Source organism: Pelodiscus sinensis, chromosome 2 (genome assembly GCF_049634645.1).
Source record: "Pelodiscus sinensis isolate JC-2024 chromosome 2, ASM4963464v1, whole genome shotgun sequence".
Taxonomy (NCBI): Eukaryota; Metazoa; Chordata; order Testudines; family Trionychidae; genus Pelodiscus; species Pelodiscus sinensis.
The window spans coordinates 241,126,115-241,149,028 of NC_134712.1; the positions used below are offsets into that span (position 1 = coordinate 241,126,115).

The window sequence follows — 22,914 nt, forward strand, 5'->3', positions numbered from 1 at the left end:
TGACTCCTGCACCCTCCCCCACAGACACTGCCATCCCCCTGCCCTGAAGGACCTGGGAAATGCCAGGTAAGTCTTCTAGGGTTAACATATGTAAAAACATTTTTTTTTTTACTCTTACTGGTCCCTATCCCCACTTGCCTGCTTATTCACCTGTGGTGTCTTAAAATATATTTAAATTGCAACTTCTCTGGGTCATGAGGTATGTTTTTGTTCTACTTATTTGTACAGTGCCAAGAATAAATGAGTCCTTGATGAGTCATTGGGCATCTTTGGGTGCTCTCAAGAAATAATGATACATGATGTTGTAATTTGTGACAAATAAGCAGCTCTTGTTGTGCAACAGAACAAGATGCAAAGGCAATATGCTCCAAAGGAAAAAATATTTTATTTACACAATTTAGTTACAATAAATACACACTGACATTTGAAGTATGGAATCACATATAAGGAACTTGTACATTATTTTTGTGTTTTCATTTTTACATTCACACTCAGCATATACCACAGAGAGATAGCTAATGCAAATGGAAGGACTTGGTGTAAATCAGGTATATAACACTTTAGGTACGAGAATTAAAATAATGCGTGTAGATGATGCTGTAGAAAGCATGAAGCAGATGAACCCACAGTGGAATCAGTATCATGATACAGTCGCTTCTTGAATTTATATTCTGAACTCCTAATAAACACAAGCTTCATAGTCCAGATTAGAGCAATACATTTTAAATTATAGTTTCAATATACCCAAATATATCCAGCACGTAAAAGTTTATAGGTTAGGAAGGATCACATTCAGTAATAGTAATAGAGGTAGAATTGTGTTGACAGGTGCTCATTACTTCTAAGTGGCAACGATAAAGTACTATTACTATCACTGAATTCAAGAACAGAACTCCTGCGAAAGTGAAGGGTAGGAAAAAGTTAGTAATTAGTCTCTTATCTCTCATATTTCCTAGTACACCACAGATGCTAGAGCATGTCTGGAAACTGCTGTCACTTCTCGAAGGGGAAAGGAGCTGTGAAACAAAATGGTTAAGGTTAAGTAATATCTTCTACACTTCTTCAGAATATGCAATACACCCAAAAGTGTGAAACCTCTAAAAATGTCCCTTCCTTTGCATGGTAGCTATTTATGCACAAACATTTACAACTAACACGTGTAGGAAAGATGCAATATGATTTACTTTCAATTTACAGGCAACCAAAACATTTCATTAGTAAACTAAAATAGAGAAGGATATAGAAAGACAGATACTGCAACTATCACACAAGCAGAAAGCCAAAGTTGCAGACAGAGATGTGAAGAAAATCAAAGAAAAGACAGCAGAAAAGAACATTCTTGCAGGTGAACTAGGAGTGAGGGGAAACAGGAAGGGAACATAGAGAGGGTCTAGGGAACCAAAGTGACTAGGGGTAACTTGGAAAAAATAAAAGTGTTAGAACTTGTTTTAATGGTGCATCTTCTTAAGAGTATGTATTATATGGTCCATTAGAGACAGATGATCAACTGTAAATAAATTTGTTAGCCTTGTCTTTGCTGTATCTGTAAATGAAAATGTGTATTAATTTGAAGGTTTAATGACTGAAAACTCTCATCCTGAAAAGTAGTCCTGCAAAAAATTTTCATTATTGAAAATAAGTAGTTTTATGCAAAGTAAACTTGTCAGACACTAGAAAAATTACTATGCATAATGAAAAGTCTGAATTATGAAATGCATTATAAAAGATAAAAATAGCAATAAAAAGCGTATTTAGAAAATCACTATTAAATTAATCTCAGATATTTTAGACATTATATATTTTAAATAACTGTACAAAGGACTGGTTTTTTTCTGGGGAGGGGAGGATAACATTTAATCTGTAAAAAGTCCTAAAATACTCTAAGCTCAATTAACTGGGATGCTGTTGAATTAAAAATCCTTGATGTAAACCTGTTGAGGAATGTATTAAACATATGCAAAAGACCCTTTTCCATTGAGAGTTGGAAAAAAGTGTCCAACTTGAAAAGTGAGAAAGTAATGCAAGTGCTTAAATGCCAGTGAAATTAGCCTTCCATTAAGTTTTACACAGTGCAAAAGATAATGTATTTCCCATCAAAATAATCGCAGAATGGAAAGTGAAGATTTAAAAAAATACCCTGTAAACCGCAGTGCTAAAGAATAAAACAAATGATCCTTCCCAACCATATTATACCAGAAGATGGTATACATGAGAATCCAATATGAATCAGTGTTTTTGTACACAAGACCTTGCGCTCATGTGGATAATAAGTTAATATGTAGGCAATTTTTATGATAAAATTAACTAGGTTACAAAAAAACCTTACACAAAATCCTTAGGATTTAATACTACCTTAAGATAAAATACTTCTAATATTAAAACTATTGAATTGATTCATATTTAAAGAATCATGCTCAGTAACATTTGCCAATAAATAAATGCCAATTTAAAGGCAACATTAAAATAATAGCCTTACATTATCCTAACGATTTATTCCTCTAAAAATCTAATGGACTTTCTTCAGTCCATCCAGTGCTTTTCCCCTGAACATCTTTTTTTCTCTAATCCCGCAGTGCTGCTAGAAAAATCAAAATAGCTAAAAAGAAAAAAAAGTTACACCTAGAGGACCAAAGCCACAAATCCTAACAGTGAGTATGTGAAGCCAGAAGCATATCCTTGGGGTAGAAACATACATAGAATTTACGCAATGCTAATGGGGAGGACAATACAACATCTACAAGAGTATGGTGCAGCGCAAATCTACAACATATCCAGAAAAGTCAAACTATGGATAACAGCAACATCTACAGCTACTTCTGCTAATTCTAGGAAGTGCCCTCAGTATCTTCTTGGAAGGGGAAAAACTTTTTAAATGGACAAGACTGAAGATACTACATTGTTTAAACATTCAAAAAATTCAGGGCCAAATAAAATGTTCTTATTTATTCCTCAAAGTAATCAGAATTTGTTGCTATAATGTACCTGAAGTAATAAGTGTAGAAATATACAGGCATGCTGAGAATACCTACAGTTTTGTAAAAGTTTTGCAGATTAAATATTTGCAATGGAATCAAATTATGAAAGGAATTACATGCCAAATGAAATTCTGGTAGTTTACTTACTAAAAGGACTTTAAGCAGAGCTCTGAAAAGTAAAAGTGAGTTTTCAGATCCAATCCCAAATGGGAATTAAACCTATTAGCCTGAAGATTTATTTCTGTCCAAGAATTTGTAGATTTGACTAAGGTATTTATAAATATCTTAATCTTTTGTCCAGTTACATGGGGGGAGAGGGAGGGCAAATCAATCATTCTTAGCCCACATGAGCCTGCTAAGTTGAAAAATTATGTCTATAAATTATAAAACATTTTGTAGCAATTATCATTATGAAAATTCTGCCCTGCTCTATTTTTAGTATTTTACCAAGTTCATCAAATAAGTTTATTGGTTTCTTTTCATTATACAAAATGTGACATCCAGACTGCCGGCATTGTAAAAAAAATGTTAATGACCAACTCTATTTGTGTGTTGAACAATAACAAATAAAATAACCCCAATCTCCCAGTCTTGGAAAACAATCTCTTTAGATTGACCTCTCTGTGCTTATACAAGAAAAAAAGAATCCTCCCAGAAACCCAAACCTTGGCCTGACATGAGAATGTGAAGATCTAGTGTAATGTATAAGTATTTCATCTTTAAGGACAGAGGCTTCTTAAAAAATTAAGAACATTCGTCTATAATTTCACACATAATATGGCCAGACCAATCTAGTAGCCAAAATGCGATATGATATAGTAAAATGAACTTAGAAGTGCCACAAGATCAAAACAAGATAACTGGGAAAAAAAAGAAAGAAAATATTTGGCTCCACATAATCACCTATAGTATTTACCTATTAAAATAGCATTACTAAATTTAAGATTCTCTGAAACTTGAACAAATAATACACAGATCAGGATATATGTATTGACTTACTATCATCTTTATAAAAATTTGAAGAGATACACAAAAACACATCAACATTTATGGAACTATGTCCATTAAACTTAGATATGACAACACAAAAAAACTAACAAGTAGCTAAGATGTGGTTGAATTGTAAGTTCTCTAAACAACATCTTTTAATTTTAAAAGTTCCGTATTTACATTGTATATTAAATGCAATTTTTGCATTCTGCATCTTATTTTAAATGCATGATAAAGAAAGAACAAGATAATGGTTGCAACAGATCTTCGAAGAAAATTAACTTAAAATGGTCAGATTTCACAAAGTGCTGCAAGAGAACATGGGAATAACTTGGTCTTCTAATTTTACCTCTATTTCCTTTGCTTTTGTGGGAGGAGTCACAACAAATGGAACCAAACTGTGATGTGAACATTCAAATTGGCCACTGACAGCAAATCCAGTTTAAAATTAGGAGTTTACTACTGACGATGTCTTTTAGTGAAATATTTTAACGCATGCCTAAACATAATGGTTATTTTTACTACTGTACTTTTTTGAAGATCATCCTGTTAAAAAGATAGGTAATATAGAGGATGCATGTATGTACGTAATTGTATCCATATAAACATACATACAGAATACACTCACAGCCAGCATATGATACTCAGCTACTGTGATAAGCAGCTATGGTCACTATCAAATATGTCTGCACTCTACCAATGCACAAGCAATAATCTAAAGTAACTATCTATAAAGAGGGATATATACAATTATTAAACAATGCTTATATCGCTCCAATCTATTTGGTAAGTTTGAGACATTGTTCATGTCTTTGTTTTCAAAGCCACACAATGGTAAGATGGGAAAAAAGTTTTAAAACCCTGTCTAAAAATTCTTAAGCCTTTAGTTACAAAGTGTTGCTCTCCAAGGGACTGATTCAAAACCCATTGAAGTCAGTATGAGACTTTCCATTGACTTCTTTAGGCTTTGGACAGGGCCCCTATTCACAAAAAGCTCATATCCAATAACATCTACTTTTAAAACAGCTGCTGATGTGCCCTCTGCTGGACTGTCTATTGAGCTACTTGTAGTCACGTCCAGCCCATACATACGTCCATAGGTAGACATTCAGATCCATTCATTTTCTGGATATTTGCCCAACCTTCCTTTCACAGGGATGTTCTTTAACAGTGGGGTACATTGCCACATTTAATGGCCCATCTGAGATGTAAGCATTCCTTTTTAACAATAAAACCACAATATCTGTGGGGCTTAGTGCTCTTCCCTCACATCCATGAGTACTAGTGACAGTCAGGCACCATGGAAGTCAGGTGTCATACTAGCCTTCACATACAACCCCACCAATGCATTTCTACCTTTGAAACATCTGCTGCTCCCTGTCTTGGATATTTTCTGAGCTGAGATCAATTGTGCTGAACTGTGCCAAATGTTATGATTTAGAGATACATATACTCATTTTAATATGTGAATATTCTAATCCTCTCACTGTGATATGCTAAAATGCACACTTTGCTAAGATGCCAATGGCTTTAGAAACCACTATTCCTTAAACATTTTTGTTTTCCCATTGTAATAATGTTAATATACCACATTATTCTCACATTATTTCAGTGCAAAAGAAAGCAGTTTTAACTAGGAGACGTTAGGCAGTATTTATTGCTCAATCATTACTTTTTAGTAACTTCTACGTAATTGGAAGTCAGTACAAAAAACTCTGCTATGAGAAAGCCAATTAGAAAGCCTACATGAACTCTGTCACTACTAAATCTTACATACAAGCTAATGTTTACAGCAAGTAATTTGCTTTAAAGTGTTATTCTTCCATGTTCTGGCACTTGTTTAGACCCCATTCATAAGCTCCTACAGATTATGTTAGTGTTTTTTCTGTTTCTGTTACTTGAGAATTCTCAAAACCTATGAAGTTTCCATAAGATGCCCACTTCAAAAAGTAGGTCAGTACTCAAAAATATATCCTAAAAATAAAGACTGAAAAAAAACCCCCCGCCAAATAAAAACTAAGAAAATGCTTAATAAAAACCTGCAATCGGATATCAACAATTGCATTTTGCTAAATTTGTCCAAAATTAACTCAAAACTTGTTCCTTTGGAAATACCATCCAGATGGTTCTAACCCAAAGGAAGTACAATGGATTTTGCCCACTATAAAATGCAATCTTCTTTAATATTTGCACATAATTTTTGGAACTGCCAATTTCACCAGCAGTGCAACAACATCCTCATAATCCCCTCTTCGTGAGGAACACCATGTCACCATTCTAACATCCTTGCAATAATGTTCTTTTTAAATGGATTAGCATTAGTCACAAAATAAATCTTAAAGAAAAGTACTAATAAACGAAGATTAAGAGGAAGCATACTCCACTATAGTGACACAAAGACTCACTATTAGGAGTGTACCATTTTCTGTGTGTCACCCTATTTTTAAAATGAGCTTCACTTTTTCCTTGTATTTTGCAATCCCATTTAAAAAACCATCTAAACTGTAATAAATTACTACTTGGCATAAACTACCCCATTATGCTACTCAAGAGCCTTCATTTTAAACTATGGAGGGAAATGCATCAATGCTATTTCTATAAAATGTTTCATTTCACAAAGGGAGAGGGAAGTGAGTAAAGAGAGAATGTGTGTCAGACTAGAAGATGCAAAAACCAATTGAAAATATTTACAGAAACAGTAACTACAGCTTTCTAGAGTCACCTCCAAAGACTTTCAGATTATCATCACTCAAGCAGACCATGTCTTAATCTATATATACACCTTCCATCTTTTCAGAGGAACAACATACATACTTGTTTTGCTTAAAGTGGTGAGTTCTCAATTAAATACCCTGCATTGAAGATAAGAGCAACCATTATCAAATATTCTTTGCTATGAAGAAACTTTTTAAATTTTTCAGTGTACGTTCTTTTTTTTCAATTCAAGTCACTGCGATCACACAGTACGATCTTCAAGAATAATGTCTACATGCATTGTAAGCATTTTGAAAAAAATCTGTAGTTCCATGGGGTTACAACCGAATGGGAAGAAAGCAAACACAAAACTCCACTTTGCTAGATCCTCTTTAAAGTTCAGCTTATCTTGAGGAAATCCTGTTACTTTCTGTAATTCTACAGAGAAGTTAAAGAAAGACTGTACGCTGAAAAGACTTCAGATCCTGATGATTTTGCCTGTGAGTCTTTTCCCCGTGTAGCTCCACAGTATGCTGATATGAGCATTATCAGCTATGCTCACTCAACTATCAATGCCACGTTAATATGGGACAGATCTATCATATGCCTGTAAAATATTGAAGGAACAGTTAGTTTACATATATTCTGCATTTGGTACGCACGCTTATACTACTGTGTGTGTATGTTGCTTTCATAGGAGACTGATTTAATCTTTTAAAGAGGGCAGAGAATCCCAAGAATAAAGCAATGGCTAAATATTTACCTGTGGAATTTCTGTTGAAATGCTAATGCATGTGCTGGTTCCTTAAATTTCGCTATGGCTTTCCGTTGCTGAGGAAGCATCTGTAAACTCTATGGAAAACAAAAACCAGTTATTTCTCATATCTGATCACTTTCTATAAAGAATAGCTCATTGGCTTTGATTCAAATCTGGACATTTTTCTGTGCACAAATGCTTACTGGCCTGTAAAAGGGAATTAGACCATTAATATTATGGGTGAACCTCTGTGAACTGGAACTCTCTGGTCTGGCAACATGTGTGATCTGGAAGTACCACAGATGTTTCAGGATATGAGTGTACTGGTGGAGAGCTGGCAGTTTGCTCCCCACAGCTGGGCTGCCAGGTGTGACGTGGTGTGGCCAGGAGACTGGTACACTGGGAGCTAGGCTACCTGGTTTAGCAGGGAAGGTGTGAGACAAGGAAACCAGCAGTGCAGTGGGGCTGGTGGCCCACGTGGGGTGGGGGAGCTAGCCGAGGGTAGCCAGTAGCAGGGGTGCCTGATATGACCTCTCCTGGACCAGCAAAATCCCTCATCCAGGACTTGTCAGATTCCGAGGGTGCCAGACCAGGGAGGTCCAAACTGTATTTACATAGCTGAGATGTGAACTGGAGCTCTCTGCTGTTCTCTGTGGAGAGCTTTCAGTCTGAAACCAGGTTAGAAACACATTGGAGCTTTCCAAGAGAAAAGGTAAGAGTCCAAACAAACAATTTTACAGGTGGGAAAATTGAGGCAGAGATGCTTAAGTATCTTGTTGAAGTTTAGGGCCTAATCCTTTAATCTGATCCATACTCATGAACCACCACATCTACAAAGAGCTGCACTAACTTCATCGGGAGAATCCACATGGGCCCGCCTGCTGGGGTCTAGCCATGGGGATCAGATTGAACAGAGACACGCAGTAAGTCAGTGAAAGAACCAGATACAAAATTCAGATCTCTTGATATCAAGCTATATGCTGTAACCACCAGGCCACACTATGACTGGCAGACACATATATAGACTGGCAGATATAATGACAAATTTTAGTAGAAGTACTAAAATACAAAATTACAGTGCTTTGGTAATTTCTATTGGCCATCTGAGACGAAAATAAAAAATTATGAACTAGCATTTACATTATTATAATGGCAAACTTTCACATATAATGCCAGTAGAAGACATCTGAGAAATGTAAAAATATATATTTATACCCAATGGGCATAATAAACTGATTCATGAACACAAATGTGACAAATGTTCAGCATGACTGGAAATTCGTCTGACGACAACCCATGCCACTTTTCCTTCTCCAAAGACCAACACACAACCTATGAAGCTCAGAGTTTTGTTAAAGCTGGGAGAGAGGAGATTTACTAGAAGAGAGTGTATATGACAGAGTGGGCAATAATTTTTGATCAGGGGCAACTTCAGACATTTTTAAATAGCCCCACGCTGCCCCAGAAGGGGCAGGGCTAGGACACTTCCTGCTTCCCCACCCACAGACCCTGCTTGTGCACTTCCCCATTCCCAGACCAAAGTCTATGCCACCCCTCCCTCCCCACCCCCGACAGAACCGCCAGCTGTTCTGAATAGCTGGTGGTTCCTTCTAGGTACCTGTGCTCCTGGTGGTGGAAGGAGACTTCATGTGCTCCCCTATGCTAACCCCAGGTCAATCAGGAGGGGGAGCACATGAAGTCTCTTGGTCCCTGCCCCCACAAGGGAACACTGAGAGTCAACCACCAGCAGCTGGCGGTTGACTAAGTGCTGAGCCTCTTGCAGGGCGGGCGGAGACTACGCACATGCTCCCCCAGCCCCCAAGCCCTGATTGGCCTGGGAGTGTGTAAAGCTTTCCCCCAACCTGCCTCCGTCCTGCAAGGAGTATGCACAGTTCTAAGCAACGCACACTCCTTGCAGGGCGGGAACAGGGCAGCAGGAGAGCTCATGCATTTCCCCTACCCCCACACCAATCAGGGCTTGGGACCAGGGGGAGCGTGCAGAGTCTCCTCCCACAATGTCAGAAGCACATGGTGCTGCTAAGCAAGGTGTACTCCTTGCAAGGCAGGGGCAGGTCAGGAGACTTTGCACACTCCCTGCATCCCCACCCTCCCCTCCTCCCCCAATTGGGCTGGATCAACTCACTTGGCGGGCCCACGGAGGCCCTTTTGCCCACCCCGGTATATGAGTTACCTCTTGAACTTTCACGAGGACTGATAAAGCTGTTGTTAAAAATATTAATCCCATTTTAAGGCCCACCAACAAAAATGTTTCTGGCAATTATTTTTTCAAAATAAGAGCAAGTCTACAATGAAATATAAGCCCAAGGTTCAAACTCAGTCTCAAGCCTCACCCCATCCCCCAACACACAAATTGCACTAATTCAGGGCTTGGATCCCGCATTTGAGGACTCCGTGGGGGCAGAGGGTCCAAGCTGAATCAATCTGGAAGCCAGGTTCAAGTCTTATTGTTCTGTAACGTAGACACAGCCCCACTAGACACAGACACTGGAAGTCCACAAAAAGAATCCCACAATTCCGAAAGATTTTCTTTGTCCTCAGGATAATCAAGGTTTCACCATGAAAAGAGCAATAAAGCAGCCCCATTTTTGGGAAGGTACTGGAACATCTCAGATATGCATGTCTGACACAGGAGTGCCAGGCTGGGAGTCATGGTTCAACAATTCCAAACTTGAGTACAAACTAGTGTAGTGCTCAACCCTAGGTTAATAAATGCAAGGTCTGCTAACTGAAGTATTACTAGCCCTGGGCTTATGCCAAAGTACAGACACATCTTCACTTTGAAGTATTCCAACTATAAATGCTTGAATATCATTTTACACAAAACAACTTCAAGACATGCATAATCTAAACCAGAATCAACACATGATTTCGCTACTGTAACATGTTTCTGAGACTGTCATTGCATCACATCATCATGTCTAAGGGCAGGTCATAATGGCACTGCAAAAAGTAAGGTGTATTCTTAACACAGGTTAGGTGACATACAGTAGTGAAACTCAGGTTCAAACTGCTAGCGCCACACAGTCGAGTTTTACCCGGACACTCCGGTTTTTGGCTTCTATGTCCAGGAGCCATTTAAGATGCCTAGTTTTGAACCAGAAAGTCCAGGCAAAAAGGGGTCCTGGCTACCCTAAATGGAACCTTAACCAAAAGTTACTGCAGGCAGGAAGAGATGCTGGGTCATAATTCTGTATCAGTCCCTGTTCAGCCAGCCAGGGTTTCTCCTGCCTACAGGCAGGCTTCCAGTAAGTAACAAGAGTTATGCCTGGGGAGTGGGGGCAGGGGGGGGGAAGGGGAAAGAAGAGGAGGAAGAGAAGCGAGTGATGGGGGCAGGGCCTCGGGGGAAGAGGCAGAACAGGGATGGGACCAGGATGGTTATGGTAGTAGACAGTATGGGGCAGGGCTTTTAAGCAACAAGTTATTAGCAGCTGGAGTGGTGGCAACCTTGGATGGTGGGCATAATAGACCAGAGAAGGCTGCATCCCCCTCTGGCATAACTACAGCTGTCCAACACTGGTTTGGTGGATTTGGTGAGGAAGTTTTGGCTTATTATGACCTATACTGGTTCTGGTTTGGCCAAGGAGGTAGTACGTGATATGCAGCTTCTTGGGTTCATCAGTAGTCTCTCTGGACTTCAGGGAGATTACTGATGAACCTGGGAAGTGAAGTAGCACATACTGCCTCCAAAACCACCCGAGAGCCCACAGGGGGCATATCAAAAGCTCAGGTTCTTCTCACAGAAGAAAGGAAACAACAGGTTTTCCTACAGCCCAGTTAGTGGGGCACCATCTGGCCTAAGGTTCAGCAGGCTGAGGTGGGAATGGACAACTCAGGGCTACTCCAGCTGAGGGCAGGACGACTCAGGGCTCCTTTGGGTGATGGGAGCTCCTGCTATGGGGCAGAGGGGTCAGTGCTACAGCCCCATGGGGTGTGTGAATATGGAAGGGGTGGAACTAGCCTCCCCAAAATGGGTCTCTACTTACACCGGCCATGCAACCCTAGTTAAAACAGGAATAAAGTCACAGCAATCTACCTTTTAACTGATTAACTGTTGAGTTCTCCTCCAGACTACCCTATAGGGTTTAACTCAAGCTGCTTGGAGCTGCCAGGTCTTCACTTCTGTTTTAACTTGATTTTGCTAATGCATGTTAGCAAACCTGAGTTAAGCACATACTTTATTGGGGGAGTAGCAGTATGGACATCCTTAAGATTATATTGCAGGCTGTTTTACCTTTTTTAGGTTTCTGTAAAACACTTGTCACCATTTTTATTTTGTATTACAAAGACGCAACAAGGAAAGACTGTATGCCCCTTTTTTGTGCATTTTATTCAGTCTGTTGCGCAGCAAAATTCTGTAATCACAGAATTACTACCAGACTAGAATTTGCAGTTCACACTACTTAATGAAACATCTCTTAAACAGATCTTTCCTGCATCTAGAACCATGGAAACACCCTTCCCTCCTTAGAATGAGGTGACAAAACCACACATGTTGCCTGCATGGCTCTGAATTGCTGCTGCCTCCATTAGGGATGTAAGCGACTAGGCTTGTCGGGTAGTCACGTCAATACTCGACTAGTCACTTCCCCCCCAAGGAGGGGGGAGCTGGAGCTGGTACAGGGGGGGAACTGGCTTAAAAGCTGGTTGTCCCCCCAGCACAGTCTCCGACAAGGGCAGGGGAGACAGAGGCTCAGTGGGGGATTGGATGTGGGCCGGTAATCAACTGTCCTGGCTCACACCCCATCCCAGACTCCGCACCTCTGCCCTTTAAATGTAGTAAGAACTGCGAGGCTCTTAGTAAATTTAAAAGGCAGCGGCACAGCAGGGTTAGCTCTAGGGATATGAATGGCTGTTTGAGTAGTCAACACACTAGTCGACTAGTTGTTTGCTCCCACTCTCCCCCCCCCCACCTTGCAAGGGGGGGGGAAGGAAGAGGTGCTTCAGGCTCCATGTGATGCTTCTGTTTTGAAACACCGTGTACAGCCCGGGGCCAACTGGGGAGTCTCCAGGCTACACGTGGCATTTCAAAACGGCAGCACTGTGTGGAGCCCAGGGTCAGCGGGGGAGTTCCCAGCTGACCCTGGGCTCCACACAGCACTACCGCTTTGAAACGCTTTGGGGAGCACGAGGGCAGTGGGGGACTGCCTCACAGCCCCCATGCTCTCCTCAGCGCTTTTGTCTTTGAAGTGTAGCAACAGCCCTGGGCCACTTCAACGCTTCAAAGGCGGAGGTGCCCTTATTGACTAATCGAATAGTCAATGTAAATTGCATCGACTATTCAATTAGTCAATCGAAATTTAACATTAACGCCTGGGGTGGCAGCCCAGCTCCTAATATATTTTAATTACAGAGCCACAGCCAGGGTAGTGAGCATCCCTCACCCCCCATCAACTAATCAACTAGTGCATGGAAATTCCATCGACTACTTGATTAGCTGATTATCTGCATTTTAACATCCTTTGCCTCCATACTTGAGCTCAAATAATGCTGTCTGTGCTCCTGTATGATAGGTGCAAGGGGCTCTCCAGCTATCTCTGCTGCTCAAGGACTTCTGTGGTCAATGCCATGTAATGGGTACTTGCACATTAACTTCCTCCCTTTGCTCTAAATTAAAGTAGCATGATCTAAAGTTTCAGGAAAAAGAACTACATTTGTTGCTTCAGACCATTTCAGTGACCTAAGTAGAAATTTGATGCTCTTTTACAAAACAGAAGTTAAAAATATATATATTTAAATAGCCTTCAAACCCCCCAATTTTCCAGAATATTTGAAAATGGGGGAGCAAACAGCATTTTTCATGGGGGTTTCTAGATAAAATTATTGCTTTTTCTTCTCACTGTTCATTACCAGTTCAAAAGAGCTGCAACTTTATAGCAGATGAGGGCAGTGTATTCTGCCCAGAATAAATTCATTCTTTAAATTCTTCATATTCCTTCACTTAGCAAGGGATGCCAGAGTTTTATGCTAGTGTGAGCTTCACTGTTTCGCTCAGTGAAGAACTCCAAGGCAGTATAATGAGTTTCCCCTACTTTAACTGGCTGCTAAATACATTAAACTTTTTAATTTTTTTCTCAAAATATTGGAATTCCCCACTGCTAAATGGATCTTAAACTATTTTACCATTTAAGGCAAAGAAGATAGTATTAAGGCACCAATGGCCCAGTTGCAGAGGTAAGGGGTGCAAACATGGAATGGCAAAAAAATGAGCAACTTCAGCATGAAAGAAGTGCATGTTGGCATGTGGTCACACTCATTTGTGCTAAAAATCAAACCCATAAAAACAAAGTGCCTTGCATGTAGAATAGTGATAGAAATGTAGCCGTGTTAGTCTGGTGTAGCTGAAACAAAAAATAGGACTATGTAGCACTTTAAAGACTAACAAGATGGTTTATTAGGTGATGAGCTTTCGTGGGCCAGACCCACTTCCTCAGATCAAATAGTAGAAGAAAATTGCCACAACCATATATACCAAAGGATGCAATTAAAAAAAAAAACCACACATATGAAAAGGACAAATCAAATTTCAGAACAGAAGGGGAATGGGGGGGGGGGAGGTAAATGTCTGTGAGCTAATGATATTAGAGGTGATAATTGGGGAAGCTATCTTTGTTGTAATGGGTAAGATAACACTGGTCTACAATTTTTTAGCAGTTGTCTGCTTCAGAGATAAAATGTGCTATTTATTATGTATTTTGATGTGCTGAATTCAAATATGACAATTAAAACAACTGATTGGCTACTGTTTCCAAGATATTTAAGTTTTTACATTTTACGTCTATGTACATTGTGTAGATAGTAGAGTTTTAATTATAAATTGTAAACCTAGGTCTTTTCATGTGTTTATGGTTGCTTTACATGATACTATTTCACCTGTCCTGTTTATGTAACACTTTAAAAATCAGCAACAGGGTTATATAAATAAAATGTATTATGAAACAAGAGGCAAAAAACTATTATGTACATAGTTTAGTCCTATTCAGTGTCTACTCGGCGCTTCTTGGCTTGTCTCTTGTATTCATTAAATGGAGCATCTCTTGTCACTGTCCAGCAATAGTCTGCAAGCATTGATGGATTCCTTTTGCCCTGATAGCGTTTCTCCATTGTTGCAATGTCCTGGTGAAATCACTCGCCGTGCTTGTCGCTTACTGCTTCGCAGTTCGGTGGAAAAAAATCTAGATGAGAGTGCAAAAAATGTATCTTTAGTGACATGTTGCAACCAAGGCTTTTGTATGCCTTGAGGAGGTTTTCCACCAACAACCTGTAGTTGTCTGCCTTGTTGTTTCCGAGAAAATGTATTGCCACTAATTGAAAGGCTTTCCATGCCGTCTTTTCCTTGCCACGCAGTGCATGGTCAAATGCATCATCTCGAAGACGTTCATGAATCTGAGGACCAACAAATACACCTTCCTTTATCTTAGCTTCACTTAACCTTGGAAATTTTCCACGGAGGTACTTGAAAGCTGCTTGTGTTTTGTCCGTGGCCTTGACAAAGTTCTTCTTCAGACCCAGCTTGATGTGTAAGGGTGGTAACAAAATCTTCCTTTATTCAACAAGTGGTGGATGCTGAACTCTTTTCCTCCCAGGCTCCAATGACTGTTGGAGTGGCCAATCTATCTTGATGTAGTGGGAATCTCTTGCACAACTATCCCATTCGCAGAGAAAACAGCAGTACTTTGTGTATCCAAAAGCGACGAGGAGTCCTGTGGCACCTTATAGACTAACCGAAGTGTAGGAGCATAAGCTTTCGTGGGCAAAGACCCACTTCGTCAGATGCATGTAGTGGAAATTTCCAGAGGCAGGAATAAATATGCAGGCCAGGATCAGGCTGGAGATGATGAGGTGATCCAATCAAGGAGGATGAGGCCCACTTCTAGCAGCTGATCTGGAGGTGTGAATTCCAAGGGAACAGAAGCTGCTTTTGTAGTTAGCAAGCCATTCACAGTCTTTGTTTAATCCAGAGTTGATTGTGTCAAACTTAAAGATGAACTGTAGCTCAGCAGTTTCTCTTTGAAGTCTGGTCCTGAAGTTTTTTTGCTGCAGGATGGCTACTTTTAGATCTGCAATTGTGTGTCCAGGAAGATTGAAGTGTTCCCCTACAGGTTTTTGTATGTTGCCATTCCTAATATCAGATTTGTGTCCATTGATTCTTTTACGTAGGGACTGTCCTGTTTGGCCGATGTATATAGCAGTGGGGCATTGTTGGCACATGATGGCATATATTACGTTGGTGGATGTGCAGGAGAATGTACCAGTGACAGTATGGCTGATCTGGTTAGGTCCTGTGATGGTGTTGCTGGTGTAAATATGTGGGCAGAGTTGGCACCGAGGTTTGTTGCAAGGATTGGTTCCTGAGTTCGAGTTATTATGGTGCGGTGTGTAGTTGCTGGTGAGAATATGCTTCAGGTTGGCGGGTTGTCTGTGGGCAAGGACCGGCCTACCTCCCAAGGCCTGTGAAAGCGAGGGATCATTGTCCAGGATGGGTTGAAGATCACTAATGATGCGTTGGAGAGGTTTTAGCTGGGGACTGTAGGTGATGGCCAGTGGCGTTCTGTTGGTTTCTTTCTTGGGCTTGTCCCGTAGCAGGAGGCTTCTGGGTACACGTTTGTGTATCCAGTCTGCAGACGATGCAAGAGAGCAACAACCTTCAAATCGCCACAAAGCTGCCACTGATGTTGGTCATAGTTTATGCACCTCAAAAGTTGTTTAATGTTGTCATAGGTTTCCTTCATATGGACTGCATGACCAACTGGAATTGATGGCAAAACATTGCCATTATGCAAGTAAACAGCTTTAAGACTCGTCTTCGATGAATCAATGAACAGTCTCCACTCATCTGGATCGTGAACGATGTTGAGGGCTGCCATCACACCATCGATGTTGTTGCAGGCTACAAGATCACCTTCCATGAAGAACGGGACAAGATCCTTTTGATGGTCACGGAACATGGAAACCCTAACATCACCTGCCAGGAGATTCCACTGCTATAGTCTGGAGCCCAACAGCTCTGCCTTACTCTTGGGTAGTTCCAAATCCCTGACAAGGTCATTCAGTTCACCTTGTGTTATGAGGTGCGGTTCAGAGGAGGAGGATGGGAAAAAGTGTTGGACCTGTGACATTGATGGTTCAGGACCAGAAGTTTCATCCTCTTCCTCTTCCGACTCAAGTGAGAATGATACTGGTGCATCAGGAACCGGCAGTCCTTCTCTGTGGGGTACTGGGCATATAGCTGATGGAATGTTTGGATAATGCACAGTCCACTTTTTTCTTCTTGGACACACCTTTCACAACTGGAGGCACCATGCAGAAGTAACAATTGCTGGTATGATCTGTTAGCTCTCTCCAAATCATTGGCACTGCAAAAGGCATAGATTTCCTTTTCCTGTTCAACCACTGGCGAACATTTGTTGCACAAGTGTTGCAGCATATGTGTGGGGCCCACCTCTTGTCCTGATCTCCAATTTTGCAGCCAAAATAAAGGTGATAGGCTTTCTTAACCATAGTGGTTATACTGCACTTGTGATGCAAAAGTCACTTCACTACAAACATAGCAGAAGTTATCTGTACTGTTCACACAAGTACGAGGCATCTCTGCTCACTTTGACTAAACAGAAATGTGTCCCTTTGCAAAATCAAACTGACAAATAAGAGAGCACGATGCTGCATGATTTCTAGAGCTGATATAGGGCAATTTGTTCAGCAGAGCGACGTAAGCTTCGTTATGATTGCATCATCCATGACTTCTAGCAATAACATGATGTAATTCATATAATGTATGACGCAATACCAGCTTCAGATTGCATCATTCATTGTTTTGCCTAAAAAGCAAGTACTGTCCAAACCCAGTCATAGATTTATTCATAGATCTAGTCAAAGATGTATTTTAGTCATTTCTGGTTTAAATTGAGATCCCTTCCCTTTATAACTCACTTATCCTCCGCCACTCGCAAGTCAAGGGTTGTATATACTGACCCATTAGCATATCTTGAAAACTAGAGCCAATCAACAATTTTAAGCATCATTTTTGTTCTCAGTGACCCAGAATTAGTAAAGTTTGACTACATTTATTTCAGAAACATTTTGGCTGGAGAGCAGTTAATGTCTTTGTTTAAATTTAGGCATAAAGTGTCGAATTTAAGCATGAATGACAGTTCAGAGGATTCTCATTAAAGTGTAGTCTTAAAAGGTCTTTGAAGCAGGATGCAGGTAATCAAGTCGTTGAGACAATGTCCTTTCTGGTTGAAATGGCAAGAAACTTTTTTCTTTGTGATCCTGTCTAATATCTGTTTTGTGGGCATTGATTCTTTGGCGAAGTGTCTGAGACGTTTGTCCAATGTACATAGAGGACGGACACTTTCGGCACATGATAGCATAAATTATATTTCTGGATGAGCAGGAATGTGTGTTCTTGATCTTATAACTCACTTGGTTAGGTCCAATAATGGTATCAGCAGAGTGAATATGTGGACAAAGCTGGCAACAGGGTTTGTTGCAAGGGAAGGTACCAGGGTTGATATTAGTGTGGTATGTCTTGTGGCTGTTGGTAAGAATCATGTGCTATGTACATTGGACAAATGTCTTAGACACTTCGCCAAAGAATCAATGCCCACAAAACAGATATTAGACAGGATCACAAAGAAAAAAAAACAGTTTCTTGCCATTTCAACCAGAAAGGACATTGTCTCAACGACTTGATTACCTGCATCCTGCTTCAAAGACCTTTTAAGACTACACTTGAAAGAGAATCCTCTGAACTGTCATTCATGCTTAAATTTGACACTTTACACCTAAGTTTAAACAAAGACATTAATTACCTTCCCCTTTACAAAGATAGCTTCCCCAATTATCACCTCTAATATCATTAGCTCACAAACATTTACCTTCCCCCTCCCCCCACTGTTCTGAAATTTGATTTGTCCTTTTCATATGTGTTCATTTTTTAAAATTGTATCCTTTGGTATATATGGTTGTGACAATTTTCTTCCACTATTTGATCTGAGGAAGTGGGTCTGGCCCACGAAAGCTCATCACCTAATAAACCATCTTGTTAGTCCTGTTTTTTGTTCCATAAAAACAAAGATGAACATAGCCATATATGTGGGACTCCTGAAGCACACAAACTGGGAAATGGTGAAAAGCAAAGTTAAAGGTGACTGAGAATCATGGCTTGACTCTCTCTGACCCTAGGGTAAAACAATTCTATTTTCATGACTACTTTCATTTTATCTTAAGGCAGGAAGAAGGCAGGTGTGCAATGGATTACATATTACACCAGTAGAATCAAGGTAGCTCTGCTTCACAAACTTCCTCAGAATGGCAAGCATATCTGTTCCATCACCATTTGTGATGTCCCATAAGTGGTACAGGGAAAAATGTAACTCAAGACCCAAAAATTCTGTGACAATCCCCAAAAAAGAAAAAAAAATCTGTCCACTAAAAAGATTCCATATGTTGTTAACATACAGGATTCAACCATAACCCATAAGCATAACTATGGCAACAGTCCCAAATTCATATATGTTAGAGGAGGGGCCATGACATTTGGAAACACTATGAATCTCCAAGTTCTTCTTCTCACGCCTTTTACTCTACCTCTGTCCCAGAATTGGAGTGTAAACTTACATGAATGTTTCCACTTAGGATTTTGGGTCAGTTAATTCATACGATATGCATGAGGCACAAATGTTTGAACTTAACTGAGTGTTTAGGGCATGTTTAAAGACTTGTTTTGATTATTACAACAGAAAACTACACTGGCGCTAGTGAAGTCAGACTGTTACTTTAATTTTGTTTTATATTTAGGTAACTTCCGTAAGGAACAGTAATATAAAAATAATTGTACTCTTATACAGAAAAACATTCACTTTAACCTGAAAATATTCATGTTTCTACATACAGTGTATGTATATATCACAAACATTAAACATTCTTCACAAGGATACAATGTTCCTATCATACACTACAGCAGTTTTATTCATACTGTATATCATGTACAATCTTTAAAAACAGCAGTCTAATAAAATCCTAAGTTTTTCAGCTGTTATACAACAAAATTAAATCACAAACATGACATTAACGTGAAAATTACATTTTGTACTCTTTGATTGTGGGAAAGCATGAAAAAGTTTCGTACCAAAAAATAGGGAAAATAACTCAATTACAGGGCCTAAACAGGCTCTTCAGGTTGGACAGTCTTAAAAAATAGCAATAGGCATGATAATTTCAGTATTTTTAGGAGTTGTCCATATATACACCTGACACTTTCTTCTGCCTGTACAGAATATAAAGTAACTATACGCAGTGAGAAAAATGGAAGTGTATAAGCTAACATGTTTTTGAAAAGATCTGAAAATGGATCACATTTGCTACAAATATTTTTCTAAATTATCAGAGGAATTACAGTATATTTGTAATAAAAAACTTCAGCATAAATTCAACAAGCTAGTGGACAGCACTGAGAGCTCCTTGAAGCCCAAGCTAAAACTGTTACTAACAAATCTTGATGACCCTAATTCCATTGAGATCATGCTAGCATTGTAAATTATACTCAATATAGGGCCATTTTAATTCACACAGCAATGAATAAGGGACCTTATTATAAATGAGAATCAAACCCAGTGAGAAATACATGAGATTGTTAATTTTTTCCGTTCCCTCCCCCTTTAATCTATGACATCCCTACTCAATTTTCTCTGTGGTCTACCCTCATTTTCTCTTTCTTTCAATCCCCTGCAATAGTATGATGCCATTCGGTCAGAACCACATACCTGAACAACAGTTATTTCCTTACAGTGGTACCAATATTATGAAACTCACACTGTTCCTTACAGATTCTCACTGCAGCTGGGAACAAGGAACAAAATAGCATGGTACAAGCACAGGTATTACCAATAGGAGTGATTCATCTATTGGAAATGCAGTATCAAATAATAAAGTTGGATACAAGTTGAGGGTCAAAGTGTGAAGGACATACTGCCATATATAAAATGGATTTGCTGACAAAGAACTCCTAAAATTTCACCTTTGATGGGGGCGGGGGTGAGAGAGAGAGAGAGAGAGAGAGAGTGTGAGTGTGAGAGAAACCTTTATTCCCTTTAAAGAAATGCTGAGAAAATGTTGTTACTTTCAACTAGTTGGCACAAACTTATTTTTTATCCATGCGGTACACGATTACTGACAAATGATTGTCTGTAGTGTTTTTGCCTCCATAATTCTCTCACGTTAATTTCTATCACACAATCTGTGTAATGTGAATAATTATGACAGTCAGTAGTCCAGAGTATTTGGAGTGCATTATCCAGTCAGTGTTCAGCCAAAATTCACTGTAGGTCTGAAAAGATTAATAAAAATTCACAGTTCCATGAGGTTCCTGTGGTAATCTCATAATACATCTCCCAAGACAGTTATTATAGCAAAGAAAGGCAAATATTAACTATTTTATTACCAAGATTCAGTATCTGTTAAGTGGAACACAAATATCCACATAAGTTGTGACTTTTGTGGTTTACAGAGAAACATATTTACTGCAACTATTTCAAAGTAAATCTTCACAAGGACACAATCAATGCTGATGGAGATGAAAACTGACTTAATCTTACTGAACATTTTATTGAAACATTACTCCCAAGTGACCAGCACTGTGTCCAAAAGGCAAAGAAAAGTCTTCAAACTGGGCCTATTACCTACAATTTTGACACCCATTGATTCCCTTCAGAGCAGTATCCTCCATCATTGCCAGTGTTGCTTATACCAAAGGCATCATGGGGAGCAAAGTACCAATCAGAATTCCAAGACAAAGGGGAACAGAGAATGAGCGTTGTAAGCAGAAAAAGGAAACAAGAAAATAATGCATCTCCATATCACTCTTTCCCCCTTTCCTGTAGGCCTGGTGTCTGCATTATGTAGGACAAGCACTTCACATGCCAGGTTGAACGAGTCCCGCTGTACACACTAATCTGTATAATTTCTACAGATATAGTACATACACTCAGATCCATCGACAAGGGGAGGAAAAGGGGCAACTGTCTCAGCTCTTGGCGACTACCACAATAGCACTCTGTGGTAGGGGGCAGTACTGGGTAGTAGCAGAAACATAGAAGATGAAGGGTGAGAGAGAACACACTGTAGGAAAGCATTTCCAAGCATGGGAAGACTGAGCAGGGGAGAATGGGAAACAATGAAGAGGACAGCACCAAAATGGGAGTTTATGGAAATAAAAGAAAGGAGGAGATAACAGTGACTAAGGAGAGAAAAAAGAAAGACAAAAGAAAGCTGAAAAAAATGGACAGAAGGGATGGAGAGAACTGGAGAGAAAATGTGTGTGTGTGTGGGGGGGGGGGGAAGAGAATGAAAAACTACTTAAAAATACATCTGAAGGAAAATGAGTCAGGGAGAAACACACCAAAAAGCTCATTAGAGTGAAACAACAGGCAAAGACAGGCAGCAGCTGTCTCAGGGCAAGACATGGGCAATCCAGGGGACCAGATGCAGATCCTCTATGCTATATGAGATCTCTCACTAAGGCTACATCTGTGTTATTACAGGATCAATGCTCTGAGAGCAATCCATCAGCAACTGATTTAGCACGTCTACTGAAGACATGCCAAAATGACCGCAGATGGCTCTATGGTCAACCCTGTTACTCTACGGATGAGAACAACAGAAGTTGACAGAAGAGTTTCTCCCGCTGACCACCCAGTAACTTGGCCTAACGTACGGTGATTCTAGCTATACTAGTCATATAGCTGGAATTGCGTACCTTGGGTCAACTATCTGCAGTAGTGTAGATGTAGCCTAAGAAAGGTAGGAGAGCCACTACTTTAAAGACTTCCAGCCACCTAGCAGGATCTTCAACATGTCCAAATTTTGAAGGTTGGTCGATGTTAAAACTTAGAAACACTGTCAGGTTAAGTTTAATATTACATTTCCACTGTAAACATCAAGTTTTATGTTTTACTGTGTAAGTGATCGTGTTCTTTACAAACAGATTAAACGTTACATGCAAAGTTTCATGCTGACTCTCCTTTTTCTTTAGGAGTTTGAATTACATAAGCAAAAATTTTACGTAATGCAACAAAAATGGCACTCTTGTCCCCATTTAATTAATAACTTATTCCATTGTTCCACATCAAAGTTAAGAGGTTTAACTTCATAATACAATTCTTTAACGTGCTGTTGAAAGTAAGCATTTGCAGATTGACACTTTATTCTATTCTATGTGCTTGCAAGGAGTTGCTACCTTACTGAAAAATAATAAAAAACGAACTTGGAAATTTATACAAGTAATTCTTACAAGTAATTTTAAGGAAAGCTGAACCTTCAAATAAAAAAAATGCCCAAAAATGTATGCTACAGTAATTCTACTCCTGTCAGAAAAAAAATATTTATAATTTTAAATATAAATTTCTTTGTATCTGAATTTCCTGTTTAAGAATTCCACTGGAAAAAATACAGATTGCAGAAAATTTGCAACTTCATATT

The 22,914-nt window shown here is 39.5% G+C and overlaps 1 protein-coding gene across 6 annotated transcripts in view; it reads right to left on the bottom strand.

The window, feature by feature from the left end:
* Window positions 1–364: 364 nt before the first annotated feature.
* Window positions 365–22,914, bottom strand: part of RBM33 (RNA binding motif protein 33) — a 173,164-nt gene continuing 150,614 nt past the window's right edge. For 4 of the 6 annotated variants that reach the window (XM_075922763.1, XM_075922761.1, XM_075922758.1 and 1 more), the window contains 2 exons: window positions 7,423–7,511; window positions 365–7,266 (listed from right to left, as the gene is read on the bottom strand). In XM_075922763.1, the coding sequence (XP_075778878.1) occupies window positions 7,218–7,266; window positions 7,423–7,511 (138 nt within the window). In that variant the 3' untranslated portion in view covers window positions 365–7,217. Of the gene's footprint in view, window positions 7,267–7,422; window positions 7,512–20,497; window positions 20,765–22,914 lie in introns of those variants that run through there. The other 2 variants (XM_075922762.1, XM_075922759.1) reach the window with 2 other exon arrangements.